This window comes from Aptenodytes patagonicus, chromosome 26, assembly GCF_965638725.1.
Source record: "Aptenodytes patagonicus chromosome 26, bAptPat1.pri.cur, whole genome shotgun sequence".
NCBI classification, from domain to species: Eukaryota; Metazoa; Chordata; class Aves; order Sphenisciformes; family Spheniscidae; genus Aptenodytes; species Aptenodytes patagonicus.
Window position 1 is genome coordinate 2,625,571 of NC_134974.1, and position 14,864 is coordinate 2,640,434.

The 14,864-nt window shown below is 59.0% G+C and overlaps 2 protein-coding genes across 2 annotated transcripts in view; both read left to right on the plus strand.

Moving 5' to 3' along the window:
• The window catches only part of LOC143171152 (putative PIP5K1A and PSMD4-like protein), a 35,874-nt gene extending 24,397 nt beyond the window's left edge, over window positions 1-11,477 (plus strand). Inside the window, 11 exon segments of the mRNA XM_076359929.1 lie at window positions 3,277-3,299; window positions 6,565-6,594; window positions 6,751-6,915; window positions 7,639-7,753; window positions 8,392-8,478; window positions 9,308-9,376; window positions 9,732-9,947; window positions 10,044-10,152; window positions 10,605-10,736; window positions 10,983-11,050; window positions 11,162-11,477. Of these exon segments, the coding sequence (XP_076216044.1) occupies window positions 3,277-3,299; window positions 6,565-6,594; window positions 6,751-6,915; window positions 7,639-7,753; window positions 8,392-8,478; window positions 9,308-9,376; window positions 9,732-9,947; window positions 10,044-10,152; window positions 10,605-10,736; window positions 10,983-11,050; window positions 11,162-11,329 (1,182 nt within the window). The 3' untranslated portion in view covers window positions 11,330-11,477.
• Window positions 11,478-12,789: 1,312 nt separating this feature from the next.
• The window catches only part of ZNF687 (zinc finger protein 687), a 30,719-nt gene continuing 28,644 nt past the window's right edge, over window positions 12,790-14,864 (plus strand). Inside the window, exon 1 of the mRNA XM_076359789.1 lies at window positions 12,790-12,852. The gene's annotated coding sequence lies outside the window, so the exon portion shown is untranslated. The remainder of the gene's footprint in view (window positions 12,853-14,864) is intronic.

The following is a 14,864-nucleotide window of genomic DNA, read 5'->3' on the forward strand; positions in this document are numbered from 1 at the left end:
CCTGGGTGTTAGCTGCGGGAGGGCCAAGCGGGTCATGCCGTCCGTAGGCAGTCCTGAAACCTCTCCTGTTAGTTGCCAGCGCACCGGAGAGCCCTGACCGCTTGGCCTATGTGAAATATGTACTCACAGACTTGGCCTCTCACTCAAGGGGCAAGGAGAGAAGCTGTGGTCACCATATCCTCAGTAGGAAGCAGGGCAAGACCCAAGCTGGGAATTGGAGTTCCTCAGCCGGCAGGTTGCAGCCTTTTAGCTGTAGGATCGTGAAAGAAGTGGGGAAAATAACGGGGGTTACTAGAGTAAAGCAAGTTCTTCCACACCCCACCTTTTCTCCTTGGTGATGTGTCCTATCAGGCGCTCAGCGTGCTCATGTTCTATATCCTGCTGTCAGGCTATAGCCTGTGTTCAGAGCGTAAAAGGTTTGCCAGGGGCTTTTTCAAACAAGGGTGCCCCTGGAAGGGCTGAGACTCGCTGAGCTCTGGTGCTTCGTGGTTTCTTTGTGCCTGGACTGTTTTTACCCAGGACCATTTCTATATTGATGAGGTGCTTGAAGACTTCCGTAAAGAGACGCTGCTGCTTGGCTGGACAAAAGATCCTTGTTTCTAACATCTGAAGTTGCGTTGACTAGGGGGGATGATTTTCTAGGTGGTGTTTTGGGTGTCTGGCCCAGCAGGGATCGTGTTGCCTGTGCCTCCATATTAAGCCTGCCTAACAAACGCCTCTGTGCCGTGCTGGGATGTTCCCGTTGGCTGGGTACAGCAGGGCAGCCCTGGAGATGTGACTTATTGACAGCTCACTCTTAAAAACTGCTTTACAGGTCTCCCCCTTCTGTTTCCCCAGCGGCTCCCCAGGGCCTTCCATACCCGAGCGCTCCGCCGAGCTGAGAGAGCAGCTCGAAGACCTGCAAGAGACAGAGATAAGCTTTGTGAGTACTTCCCTGTTTAGGAGGAAAAGAGCGGCCCTGGAGGTGGATGGAGAATTGCGGGGTTTATGTGGTCCCTACTTGTGCTGGGAACACGGACACTGAGCGGGGATGTGTGAGTCTACCAGAGCAGGAGCAGATGTTCTTCATCCCCCTCTGGTATGCGAAGGCTCAGCCTGCCTTGTGCTAGGCACCGTTCGTGCTCTTAGTGATAATCTGCTGCCCCAACCGCCTTAAGTTAGATAAGCAGGCGGCAAAGCAGAGACGTTCCTCTTTCCTGAGGGCCCAGAGTGGGTCTGATGGCAGAGATAAAACGGGGTGAAGCTGACCAGGCTCATCTTGCTGTCCCTGCGGCGGATGATGAATACTCACAGACCCTCCTGTTTTAATGTAAGATGGTGGTTGGGGTAAGCCTGGACTCAACAGCCCCCTCCACTCTGCCTCTCCCAGGGTGGAGAAGGTTTAGGGGAAGACCAGGCAGGAGACCTCCTGCTGCTCTTCCTCAGAGGAAGGCAGACCCCTCCCCAGCATCTCCCCCTCTCTTCTCTTCACAGTGAAGCAACACGGAGACTGCCGCCATGGAAGCAGATTGTTCTGTGCTCTGCGTGGTCTGTGGAGTCTGACAAACGTTCAGCCCCTGTTGCTGACTTACTATTTTTTTTTTTGAAAGAAATCTTATCTGGACAGAAACCTAAAAGCTGGAAGGCTGGGCTGCGCTTAGTGGGATAGTATTAACAAAGACCAAGCCAGCACAGCTGAGCCTTGGACACCTGGAAGTCTCCTTACAGCAGAGCCCACCACTGTGCCCCTGCTGTCCTCCTTCCTTTCAAGCCTGGCGGGAGCAAAGCCGGCTGTCGGGAGGAGGAGGAGGAGGAACTGCTCCGCGTGGGCTGAAGCCCTCTGGAAAAGGGATCTGACTGTCAGGGAGTTAGCTGCTTACGATGCCGACACCACAAACCTTGCGAGAACGGGCAACTCTTTGGAGTCATTGGGGGGAAACGGGCATTAGAGCCTCGTTGGGGCAGTTTGCGACAGAGCAATGTGGTTTTATTTTGTATTTTAAACAAGTTTTTAATTTAAATGTTTCTCTGAATTCAGTCATATCACTTCTTTTTAGTCCTGCAATATAGTAACTTTTTTTTTTTAATAAATAGGTTTTTTTTCAGTGTTCCACCATAAAGTATCTCATGTGAGAGAGGCAGAAAGGGGGAGCAGAAGTTGTACTGACCGTCGACGAGCTCCTCTCCTCCGCCAGCAGCCCCTGGCTGCCGGAGCCGCCTCAGTTTTCAATCTCGCATCGCCCCGAGACAGTGACGAGGAGAGCTAGGTGCTGCGCTGTGTTGCTCGGAGGACTCCGAACGTGCAAAGCTTTTAAGACGTCAGGGAGGTTTTGGATTGCTTTGTTCCCCGGTTTTTAAACTAAGCCTTTTTGTCCCTTCTCCGCCAAGCAGGGAGTCGCAGGTGAAGGGAGATCTTTGTAAGGGGCACACTTTTTTTTTTTTTAAAAGTATTTCTTAAGCAAATGGACCAAACCCAGCCTGCTCCGTTCCCTTCTCCTGCCCTCCGTCCTGCTGCGGGCACCACGTGCAAAACCCTTCCCGTTTTTATAGCTCGGCTCCCTTTTGATATCTCGCCTGTGTCGCAGCCGCGGTCGACACCGCTGCTCCCGGCGGCTTGAAACCGAGATCCCTGCATAAACGGGACGGACTTCTGCCCCCACAAAAGTACGGGGCATCTTGAGTCCAATTTTAAGCAAAATAATAAGCTGAAAGGAGGGATTGTTCTGCCGTTTCCCCGCGGTGACGCCTGGCCCGTGCTGGCTGCAGACGCTTCTCTAGAGATCTCTGAGCAGATGTTGGACTGATCTTTATTTTCACTAAATGCTTTTTTTAAAGAAATGAAGTGACTCTTCCCCGTGTTCCCGGTGGGTTAGAATCCTCCGTTCTTTTTTTATATATATTAAAAAAAAAAAAGTAATTTAAAGTTTGCCCTTGCGGTAGTGCAAGGGGTTTCTATACTAATTAGCAATGATTGCTAAGGAAACGAAGAATGTAGTGGTGTAGAAAGGGATTTTTAGTTGATGTTTCAGAGCCAAGTCTCTTCCCATGTTCCACTTCCAACTTTTAAAGTGGATGTGACACAAGCTGATATTTTTTAAGAAAAAGCATTTTTTTAAATTCTTTTTTTCCCCCCCCCCGAAAGACCAAGCGGAATGGCCTTACTCCGGGTATCCGGATCCCCAGGGGGTTGGTGGAGCGCGAGGACAGTCGCTGTTCACAAACTATTTGGTTCTCAAGGGCTCTCAAACCTTTCGACACCGATTTAACGTCACGACGAGACCCGTGAGCGGGAGGAAGGTCGGCTTGGGGACGCCCGCGCCGTCTCTGCTGGATCTCCCCTTCTCCCTCCCCTGTACCTCTGGCTCGATCCAGCAGGTTACACTTTATAGCTGAAGTAACTGTCTATATTAGACACTTGTTTCTTATCTTCCCTCCTAATGCATATTTGTTTGTTTGTTTGTTTGTTTTTTTAACCAGGAGGGAAGAAAACCAAGTCTCAGTTTTTTTTCATGATTTAATATTTATGAAGTTGTATTTAAGTGTTGGTTTTTTTTCTTTTCCTGGGGATAGTTATTCAGTGAGTAGGGAGGTGGGGGGGTGGCATTTATATATATCGACCTCTGCTTTGTAATGGGTTTTCAGAACTGCTTCTTTTTTCTGTGTGTGTGTGTGTTTCAAAGTGGCGGGCGATGGGTTTTCATGTCTTTTTAAAGACCTGAGCAGCGTTTCCCCAGTGCGGGGAGGGGACTTCGCTTCTCCTGCCACACCGGGGCCGGGGGGGGGATCGGAGAGCAGCTGATGCCACTGCTGTGACCTCCGGATCGACGCCGGGTGACGGGATGGAGCATGGATGGACCTCTCCTGTCCTGCTTGGCCTCGGCATCGTCACCGCTGGGACCCCCCAGGAGCATCGCCTGGGAGGGACAGACCTGTCCCCCCCCACTCCCCGTCCCTGGGGAGCAGCTCGTGCCGTGCGTGACCCTTGTCCTTTTGGCTGTGTAACGCTTGTGGCCTCGTCCGCTGTTGGAACCACGCTGTCTCTTGGACGCGCAATACACGGTGTGCTGCTGAACCCACCGCCCGCCTGCCTCCTCTGTCCGGGGCCTGGGGGGTCACGGGGGGGACGGGGGCAGGACCCCCGTGGGGTGGTGGGGGGGTCAAGGGCTGAGTGGAAGCTCGTTGTTTCTTCCCCATCATGGGGGTGGCAGAGGGAGGGGACGGTCCCCGGGGTGTGTGTGTGGGTGGGGGGGGCGTGTCTCAGCCTGGTGGCCCCGGGGGACGTCGCCGCCATCGCGGCCTTCCCGGGACTACAGCTCCCAGCGTGCCCCGCGCCCGCCGCGACTCGCCTCGCAAGACGGGAAGCGACGATTGGCCGGTAGCGTAGAGCCAATCGTCGGGTGCCTTGTTTGGCAGTGTCCGGGCCGGTCTGAGGGAGAGGAGGCAAGATGGTTCTGGAGAGCACCATGGTGTGGTGAGCGGGCGGGCCGGGCCGCGCCGCGGCGGGGGCTCTTCTCCCCGCGCCCCTCTCCATCCGCGCCCCGGCCCGCGCCGAGCCCCTGGGGCCGGCCGGGGCCGCCGCGGGTTTCCCTGAGTCATCCCGGGCGGCGGCAGGGCCGGGCCAGGCCCGAGCCGGGGGGGTGGCAGGGCCTGAGGGGGCTGGGGGGGGGGGGTTGGTGTAGGACGAGCTGCGTGGGGAGGCAAAGGTGGGGGTCGGGGTAGGGGGAGGCGTTTGGGGGGGGGGAGAGGATGGTTTAGGTTGGGGTGGGGTCAAGGTGGTGGTGAAGGTTTTGGGTACTCGGGGGAGAGCTTGGGTGAAGCGCGGAGCGGGTGAGGCTGGGGGCTGTCAGGGGAAGTGGGGTGGGGAGGGAGGGGGTAGGTAGGACAGGCTGGAGTGAGGAGGGGTCTGTTGGTGGGGAAGGCTCCTGGCTGAGCGGAGGGGGGTGAGGAGGCAAGAGCAGGGTGAAAGGGCTCTTGCAGGCGCTAACGGGCAGGGGGAGGCTGACAAGGTGTGGGCAGAGGAGACCCCGATGACGGCGATGGGGCATACGTCTCCGATGGGGCTCTGGTGTGACGCGGTGCCAGGCGATGCTGCGGCAACAAACTGGGATCACATCCTGGTGGAGGAGAGCCGGGGCACGGACCTGAACAGTGTGGCCCTGGCCCTGCTGGAGCGCTGGGCGGGTGTACCTGCGGCCCGGGGAGGGTCGGCCCCTCGAGCTTGGGGCCTTACCCGGCACCTCTGGGGCTGGGGCGTGGTGGGTCGGTGCTTGGGCGGTCCTGCGTGAAGCGGCTGACATCTCTTATTGTTGCTCAGCATCGGTGTTGAGGTAAGAGGGTTTTGTCCCTGGGTGCCAAATGCAGCTAGGGCTGGAAGCGGAGGTGAACTTTGGTGTCATTATTATCACAGCAGCTACAGTCCTGTTGTGTTTTGGTGTTTAAGAAGGCCGCGATAGAGAAAACCAGTGAAATCTGTCCAGGTTCTGTTGTTTCCTTGGCTCTCTACATAGTCCTGTAGCCGTTTGGATAAAGATATTACCGTAGCCTGACTCGCTGACCGTATATCGAAGTCCTTGATGTTTTGTTAGGGTAACTCTTTGCTTACTCATGTTTAAGGGCATTAAAACGTGTCGCTGCTCCTTGTGTTGTCCTGGAGAGCGTGAGGAATTCGCTATTACTCCGTGAACAGTGAGCTGCAGTTTGGATGGCCTCGCGAGGTCGCTTTGTGTCTTTGCGCCTGAAATGAAGTTCAGCCACTGCTGCCTTCTCGCTCCCCAGCACGCAGCTCGTGATGGGGTATTTGGTCTGGGCCAGAGGAGAGGTGGCCCAGCACGAGCCCGAGCCAGTCCTGAGCAGGGAACCCATGGCTTTAGGGTCAGGGAAACAGTTACAGGTGTTTTTTGGGTTTGTTTTTGTTTTTTTTCAGAAGAAACGTTTCTCCTGGTGTTAAGACTAAAAAAACTCTGGGAGTACTCCTAAGGAAAGTCTTAATTTGGGGCCAAAATAAACTCTCAAGCTCTTATTTAACTAGTCCTCCTTCCTGGGGTCACTTTCCTGAAGGCCAGCGTAAGAGAAGGGCTTTTTCTGCCTGTCCTGTGGTATATTTAATAGCCGACGGAGTGGAGGGTAGGGATTTAATTACAGCGATGCTGCGATGTGGCTGCTGCAGTTAGACGCTGCGGGGCACTGTTGCTCACGTGCTGTGCGGTTCGTGGAGGCCCTGGCACCCACCGCGGGTGTAGGATGTTAAAGCCGGGCTGTGGGGCTCGGGGGTTCGGCTCGTCGCCGTGTTGCTTCGAGGAAGGCACCGCGCCGGCGGAGCAGAGCCGTGTTTGGAAAGTGCCTGCCGTCCCTGCCCTGGGAACGCTGCTTTTTGTCCTGATGAAAACTCCGCGGTGATGATGAGCGTGGAGCTTTGCGCTTTACCATGGAGCGGTGCCTCTTGGTGTTTTTTGTTGTTGTGGAGATGGAAGAAGGCATCAAGGAGACGTGGGTCTGAGGTTGTGTCTGGCCGCAGCCGCCTCTCCTGCTCTTCAGCAAGGAGCGGGAGCTTCCAGCTCCAAGCCGGCTGCTCAGCCGTTGTGGCAGGGGTCCCAGCGTTTGTCCTGTGATCCAAAGGTCGGATCTGATCTGAAAACTCAGGGAAACGCAGAGACGACTCGTGTCTCTGTCCCGGGAAACGTCCGTGTCCTGCTGCGTGTCCCCAGCTGTGTGACCTTAGGTGTGCTGTCCTGAAAAACACGTTTTGGGGATAAACCTCAACTGTTTCACAAGCTGACACCCTCCTCTCTGTTTCAGCGTTGACAACAGCGAGTACATGAGGAATGGAGACTTCTTACCCACTCGCTTGCAAGCCCAGCAAGATGCTGTCAACATTGTGTGCCACTCGAAAACCCGCAGTAACCCCGAGAACAACGTGGGGCTCATCACCTTAGCCAAGTACGCCCAGGGGGGAAACTGGCCTCAGGGGGCCACTGCTCCTGGCAAGCAGGTGGTGATGCCAAGGAGCGGCTGGGGGGACCCATGAGAGAGCGCAGGGACAAGAAACAGGGGAGTGCTGCAAAATGGGGCAGCGATAGCACAGTCTAAACCCAAACCAGTTCTTCCGGGAGGACTGGTATGAGAAAACCTGGCTCCTGACCGGACCCTAGCTTGTTGGGCTCGCTCCTGCAATGCCAGGATATGATATGGAGGCTTTTCTCTCTCAGGAACTCTCTGCCGGACCTACCCTTTTGTGGCCTTGTGTCCCAAAGGGTGGCAAGCAAGGGCTGAACTGTCACTGTAGCTCACGGGCAGCCCCGAGACAGTCATTCCTCCATTTTCCTGAAGTTTGCAGGGTTTCAGTGCCTCTGTGAGCTCCCTCTTAGTCAGAGTTGATTAAAATTGGCCAGTGGGCTCAAAGTTGCTGGGGCAGGGGACAGAGACACACACGAGCCTTCATGCAGACAGATTACTTTTAGCCTGGTTTCCTAAAAACACCCAAAGTCTTGCTGCCTGTACGCACTGACCCACCGGAGCCAAGTGCTGGCAGACTCTTGGAGCAGGCACAGGCTTAGCGCAGGGTGGGCGGAAGGGCATTTCTCATTCCCATAGCAAATAAAGGGTTTTTGCAAAGAAATTCTCAAAGGAGCGGTCGCCAACGTAAGTGTGTTTGTGTTGCAGTAACTGTGAAGTGTTGACCACGCTCACTCCAGACACAGGCCGGATCCTTTCAAAGCTACACACGGTGCAACCCAAAGGGAAAATTACCTTTTGCACAGGGATCAGAGTTGCTCACGTAAGTGGTCTTGTTGGTTCCTCACGAGCGAGTCTGCGCCTTTCTCTGTAATTCCTTTTGCCTTAGTGCATCCTGTTAAATTACCTGTCCTGTTGATGGCGTCGATACGGGAAATCTTGTTCTCTTCTTGCCTCTACGGCTGAGCAACGCCGAGCAAATAATTTTAGTTTTGCCTCAGTCTCCCTGTCTGCAAAATGCAGCTGAAACCTCCTTTATAAAATCTAACATAAAAGCTCGGAAGTTCAATAGTCTGGTCCTGGTTTGCTTCGGAGGAACCTGGCGGCTGCTTCGCAGAAGTCCAGCCGAGCTGTTCGACCCTTCCCACCCCGAGGAGAGCAGCCCCCAGCCGAGGAGCGTCCCCCGGGATGTGGCCACCCTTTTGTCCTGTTTTCTTGCTCTGTCCCAGACTGTCTCTCTGCCAACAAACTGCTCCCAGCTGAGTCATAAATACCAGCAAACGGGAGGCCCTTGAGACATGCCTCCTTGTAGACAGTTTGGTGGAACTTGCTACTGAAAAGTCGCCCCTGGCATCTAGCCTAAATTTTCCTGTGTAACAGGAAAAGTATCAGGGGTGACTGCTGGCCACCCCTTTTTCCTGAGAATTGCTCCTTAAGTACGACATGACTTCTGTCTTGCAGCTGGCTTTAAAGCATCGCCAAGGCAAGAACCACAAGATGCGAATCATCGCCTTCGTTGGGAGCCCCGTAGAAGATAATGAGAAAGACGTGAGTAACGGCCAGTCAAAGGAAAAAGCGTTGGGTCAGCTCCGCGATCTACTTTGAACCGTAAATCGGGTTTATCGTTTGTTCTCTGCTCTGGATTGGAAGTAAGGCTTTATACCCCAGCGAGCAAGCTGCTTGACAGAGCCGCTTGAGCAGGGTGGTCCTCAGCTAGGAGGAGAGGGAGGGAGAGGGAGGGCTGGATCCCTGGGCACAGCCAGGCCTGAGCCAAGGACAGAGATCCAGCTCTCCCACTGTTTTGTGTAGGATTGCTTCCCTCCCCCGGTTCAGGTGGCTCCTGAGGGAGCTTGCGCCATGTCCCGCGCCTCCTGGCTTGTGGCTGTCACCCAGACCACTTCGGGCTTTTTGCCTGAGGAGCTGGGGGAGGAAATCTGTGTCCCTGAGCAGAAATAATGCTCTCGGGCTTTGGAAGATGCTGTTCTGTTGGCACTTAAAATAATGCAAGTGAAGTTAATCCAGGTGTTCTGGGTCTCTGAAAGAACAGGTCGGAAAGGTGAGGAGATGCTGCCTGTCCCAGGCTCTTGCTGCCCCCATCGATGGGGACGGTTACTTGCTTTGGCAGGAACAGCTCCCTCGCTTGTGCCACCTCGCAGCACCTCCGGCACTGTGTGGTAGCGCCGGTCCCACCCAGAGAGGCGGAATATTTCAAATGCTTCCCTGCTGGGAGGGCTTGAAACTGGGAAACTGATTTTGGGCTTCGTGCCTCCAGGACCGAATCTGAAGTGCTGTTGTCTGGTTTCTGATGAGCTGGGCGTGGGTAAGAGCCGAAATTCAGGCAATGAGGAGCTAATGCCGCGGTGTCTCCTCACTGCAGCTGGTGAAACTGGCAAAGCGTCTTAAGAAAGAGAAAGTCAACGTTGACATCATCAATTTTGGAGAAGAGGTGAGACTTCTGCCGTGTTTCCTGCCTAAGATCCAAGGCGGGATCTTGTATCCTTTCCAGCCTGGAGCCCTTACTCAGGCGCGTGAGGATACGAACAGTTCTCTGAGCCTCGGTCCCTTCGGCAGCTGCCCCGGTGGAAATGCTAATGTGGAGAGTAACATTTCCCTCTGGGAAGACACCTCTCCTGTTTCACTGCAGGCGTTGTTAAATGCTTTCCGTCCTGATGGAAATAGCGGAGCTCTTGGCTCCCCCGTAGTGCGGAGAGACGCCGGGTTTGCGGAGCAGGCGGCCGTCCCTCTCGCAGAGCTGAGGAGCCAGGCAAAGCTCTAGTCCCAGCCTTTCTCTTTGGCCCTAGGAAGCCAACACGGACAAGCTGACTGCCTTCATTAACACCTTAAATGGCAAGGATGGCACCGGCTCCCACCTGGTGACGGTGCCGCCGGGGCCGAGCCTGGCCGATGCCCTCATCAGCTCCCCCATCCTGGCCGGGGAGGGAGGTGCCATGCTGGGCCTCGGCGCCAGCGACTTCGAGTTCGGCGTGGACCCGAGCGCGGACCCGGAGCTGGCTCTGGTGAGCGATGGGGAGCTGGAGGGCGGCTGCGGGCGCTGAGCTCGGTCCGTCCGAGCTCTGCCCCGCTCAGCTCCCTGCCTGGCACCGTCTCCGCAGGCTCTGCGCGTCTCCATGGAGGAACAGAGGCAGCGGCAAGAGGAGGAGGCCAGGAGGGCTGCGGCCGCCTCTGCAGCTGAGGCTGGGATCGCAGCCACTGGCGGGGACGGTAAGGAGCTGGGCAGGGAATAAAGCGGGCAGGGATGGGCAGGACGTTCCCCGGGGAGGGTGTCCGCTCAGCGTGCGGGCTCCCATGGCAGCGTTCGTTGCCGCGAGGCTGCCCGACGCTGCGGGAAGCGTCTCTGTTCATGGCGGGGCCCTCCTGCCCAGCGTGGCAGTTCCCAGAGCCGCTGGGGCGCAAGACGAGAGGCGGTTTCTGCCCCGGAATGTCGGAGGGAGGCAGTTTAACTGCAGCGTGCTGGGGACCTACCTCTGCTTCCGCTGAAACTCCCAAGGGGAGGTGGACCGGCTTCTGTCCTGCATGCCGCGGGGAGCGGCTCTGCTCCGGTCCCCTTCCCCAGCGAGGCTGTGTGCGCGAGAGGGGACGGGGATCGCGTGTGGCACTGGCCCTGCTGGGGCGGCACGCTTGCTGGTTTCTGAGCGTGGGGTTTGTCTGCGCAGATTCGGACGATGCTCTGCTGAAGATGACGATAACTCAGCAGGAGTTTGGCCGGGCCGGGCTGCCCGACCTCAGCAGCATGACGGAGGAGGAGCAGATTGCCTACGCCATGCAGATGTCGCTGCAGGGAGCGGGTGAGTGCCTGGGGCCGGCTCTCTGCCCGTTCCCGAAGGGAAAGCCAAGGGGCAGCTCCTCTGCCACCGGGACTGGAACCGCCAGCCCCTACGCACCGACGTGTCCCCCAGCGGGGCTTTGTCGCCTGGGCAGGGTCCAGATCTCCCCGAACACTTGCAGGGTGGGTGCAAGGGTCGCTCCCGTGAGCCGTGGGGGGCCGTGGGTGTGTAAATCCTCTGTCCTCAGCTGTTCCTCTCCTCTGACAGAGTTTGCCCAGGCAGAGGCGGCAGAAGTGGACAGCAGCACAGCCATGGATACCTCCGAACCCGCTAAGGTGAGGTTTTGTCCTCCTGGGAGGGGATCCCGTCCCATCCCTGTCCCCTCTCCCTCTGGGAGGAAGATGGGGGACCTAGCCTGTCCCCAACTCCTCTCCCTCTGCCCGCAGGAGGAAGACGACTACGACGTGATGCAGGACCCCGAGTTCCTGCAGAGCGTGCTGGAGAACCTGCCGGGCGTGGACCCCAACAACGAGGCCATCCGCAACGCCATGGGCTCCCTGGCCTCGCAGGCCTCCAAGGAGAGCAAGGACAAGAAGGAGGAGGAGAAGAAATGAGGGCGCCGGGCCGGGGCTCGCTGCCGCCGGCCCCGGGGGGTGAGTCGGCCGCCTGCCCGCGGCGCCGGGGCCGGTGCGGAGCCGCTCCCGGTGGGGCAGGGGGCGGGTGGGTTCTGCTGTAACGGGGCAATAAAGGCTTTCCACGGGGGTCTCTGTCCTGACGCCTCCGTGGGGATGAGCCCTGGTGGGGGCCAGCCCAGGCCCCTCCTGGGGGGCCTCTGGTTCCCCCTGCGCTGGGGGGACCGGGCCCCTGGGTGCCCCCTGCACTGGGGGATATTGGGCCCCGCTCTCCCCTGCGCTGGGGGGACCTGGCCCCCGGGTCTCCCCTGCGCTGGGGGGACCTGGCCCCCGGGTCTCCCCTGCACTGGGGGGAGCTGGGCCCCGGGTCTCCCCCGTGCTCCCCCTGCACATGTGTGTGGGGGCGGGGCCTGACTGCCCAAGCCCCGCCCCCTGCGCCACCTCCCAGCGTACCCTGCTGCTGCTGCTGCCGCTGCCGCCGCCCGGGGGATGTTTACAGTGAGGCCGGAGGGGGTGGGCCCTGGTGGTTGATGAGCAGCGGAGTCAGCCAATCAGTGAGGGGGTGGCACGGATGTTGCCAGTTCGAGGGGCTGGGGAGGTGGCCAATAGGTGGGGAGGCGAGCTGGTGAGGGCGGGATTTGGTGTTGAGTGGCGGCCAGGCGGCCCAATGGGTGGCGTGGCTTTGTCACGGCGGGTGGGCGGGCCAGCCAATGGGGGAGCAGAGAGGCAGGGGCATGTCTGAGTGGCAGGGCTCTTCACCGATGAGGCTGTGCCTGGTGCATCACGTGTGCCCGCCGGAGGTGGGCGGGGCAGGCACGTAGCCCCCTCCTTAAGTGACAGCGTTGCCAGCAAATGGGAGAAGACTGTTGAACCATCTCTGAAGAGCTTTCAACCAATGGGACTGGCGGAGGGGCGGGACCTCGCGTTGAGCGACAGTTCTCTCGCTCAATAGGAAAACAACAGCTGGGAGACGCCCTGATGGACATTCCCTATGGCCAATAGCTGCGAGAGCCCGTGCTTGAAGGACAGCCTCGTTTGACCAATGGGAAAGTGAGAGGAGGCGGGCTGGCTTGATGAACAAAGCCTCTAGCCAATAAGCAGCGAGGCTGCCCCGTGGGCAAGCCAGCGCCAACCACCAATAGGAAGCGGGGCAGCGGAGTGGGCGAGGACCATGCTTTGAATGGCACCCCCGCCCCCCAATGAGCACACCCCGCGGGAGGCGGGCTCCAGCCGCGGAGTTGTCGTCCGCTCCGCCAACGGCGAGTGCGAACAGCAGCGACCGCCCGAGAGCGACAGCGGCGCTGGCCAATCGCAGTGCGCGCGGCGGCGAGTGGCGGGCGGCGCCACCAATGGCGCGGCGCGGGGGGGGGGGGGCGGGAGCGCGGCGCGCGAGCGGCCGGCGGCGGAGGGCGGGGGGCGCGGGCCAAGCAGGAAGTGGCTGAGGAGCAGCGGCCGCCGCGGAGGGGCCTGGGCGGGAGCCGGCCGCCCCCCGCCCGCAGCAGCAGGTACCGCCGCCGCGGGGCCCCCGGGCCTCACACGGCCCCGGGGGGCGCTGGGGGTCGGCTCGGGGGGGCACCGGGCCCGGAGGGGGGCTCCGGGCCCGGAGCGGGGGCCCCGGGCCGGCCCGGTCAGAGGGGGCCGTGAGACCTGGCGGGGGCGGGGGGGAGGGGGGTGACCGTCCTGCCCTCTCCCCCTTGGGGACTGGGGTGAGGAAGAGCCATCCCCCTCCCGCCTCGGGATGTGGGGCGGCGGTAACGGCCGGCCCCTCCCCTTCGTGCCTTGGGGTGGGGTCACGGTCATCCCCTTACCCCTGCGGGGTTTGGGGTGGGGGGTACCGGCCATCCTCCCTCCTCCCGGGCTTTGGGGGGAGGTACCGTTTACCCCCACCCCTCCCCATGAGATTTGGGGTGTGGGCGGGTGGCAGCCTAACGGTCATCCTGTCCCACCCCCCTTCGGAACCGGCTTCGGGGGGGAGCGTAACAGTCATTCCCTCTGGGAATTTGGGGGGGGGGGGAGGGGGCGGTCGCGTTCCCCTGCGTCTGCTGGGAGCATCCCTTCCCCCAGGCCTGAGGGGTTTTGGGGGGGGGGGGGGGGAGAGGCTGGTCGTGACTCCCCTCCCCTCTGTCTTTGGGGAGCCTGGTCATGTCCCTCTCCCTCCCCAGCAGTGGAGGGGCTGATAGTGCCCCCGTGCATTTCTTAGGGAGACCTGGGCTTGTGTGTCCCCCCCTCCTCCCCGGCATCACTGGGAACAGGGGGAGGTTCTGGTCACCCTCCCCTATAGTTAGGGGCAGGATGAGACCTCCCATAGCTGGGGGAGACGGGACAGGGGCTGTTCATATACCCCCGCAGCTCCTGGGAGGGCCTGGTCCCAGCTCCCTCTCTCCAGCTCTGGGATCTGGGGCTGTTGTCCTTCCCTTCCAGAGCTCCTGGGACTGAGCTCCGTCCTCCTCCCTGCCCTGGGGGGGGGGCTGAGGTGGGGGGGCAGCCTTCCCCCTCCAGCGCAGGGCTCAGAGAGGGGCTGGCAGGGGTCCCCCCAGTTCTTCAGCTGTAATGTCTCTTGCAAATAAGGTGGTGCCTTGTTTTGGGGCCCCAGTTCCTGGGGGGAGTTTCTTGCTCCTCCAGTTTTTGAGGAGTGGCCGTGTGAATAAGAAGCCAGTCGGGCTTTGGGCTGTCTAGTTCCTCTCTGGTTTCTCTAGGTACCGGTGTCCCGAGGATGGTGTTTGAGAACGGGGCGTGTGGGTCTCTTATCACACCCCAGCGTCCTGGGAAGAACAGCGCTGCGGCTGCCAAATGGTTTAGGGTTTTGGGAGGAGGGAATCTCGCTATTACACTGGTTTTGGTGGGGGAAGAGAATATGGGAGGTGTGAAGAGGATCCTGTTGCAGCCTCGGTAACGCAGCCTGTGTGTTTTCGGAAGGAAAAGGGTGTCCTGTAACAGCTGTCTGCCTGTTCGGGGATGGTTGGGAGGAATCGGGAAGCTCTCTAGGAGGGCCGGTGTGGCTCCAGATGCAGGAGAAGACTTGCGGAGAGGTGGGCACCATCCTGACACGGCGTCCAGGTCCGCCCTGACTTCCCACAGGGAAGAAACTGGGAATAGCGAAGACTAACGGCAGGTTCTTGCTGTCACTTCTCGAGGTGCCCAGTGAGGTTTGGGGGACGCTGGCCTGCTTTGGGACTGCGGGCAGCGAGGTGGCCCTGGGCTGGGGGTGTTTTCTGAAGTCCGGAGGAGGAGGCCAAGGGCGCGGACCTTCTGCAGGGAAGTCGAGCGTTTCAGCGAGGCTATTTGTTGTGGATCTCGGCCACTTCTTTAAGAGCCTCCTGGTTTTTGGTTTGTGAGAGGGAGACTGGGTTGGTAGTCAGAACGTGTTGTTTTCTTTCAAACCCAGTTTCTTTTCTCTCTTCTCCTCCCGTTTCTCGGTCTTGGTCCCTGTAAAGTCCCTTAATTCCTCGCTGCTGGTGTCTGCCTGTGATGGGGTAACGGGCAGCCCTTGGGGGCTGTGATTATCTTCCCACAACTA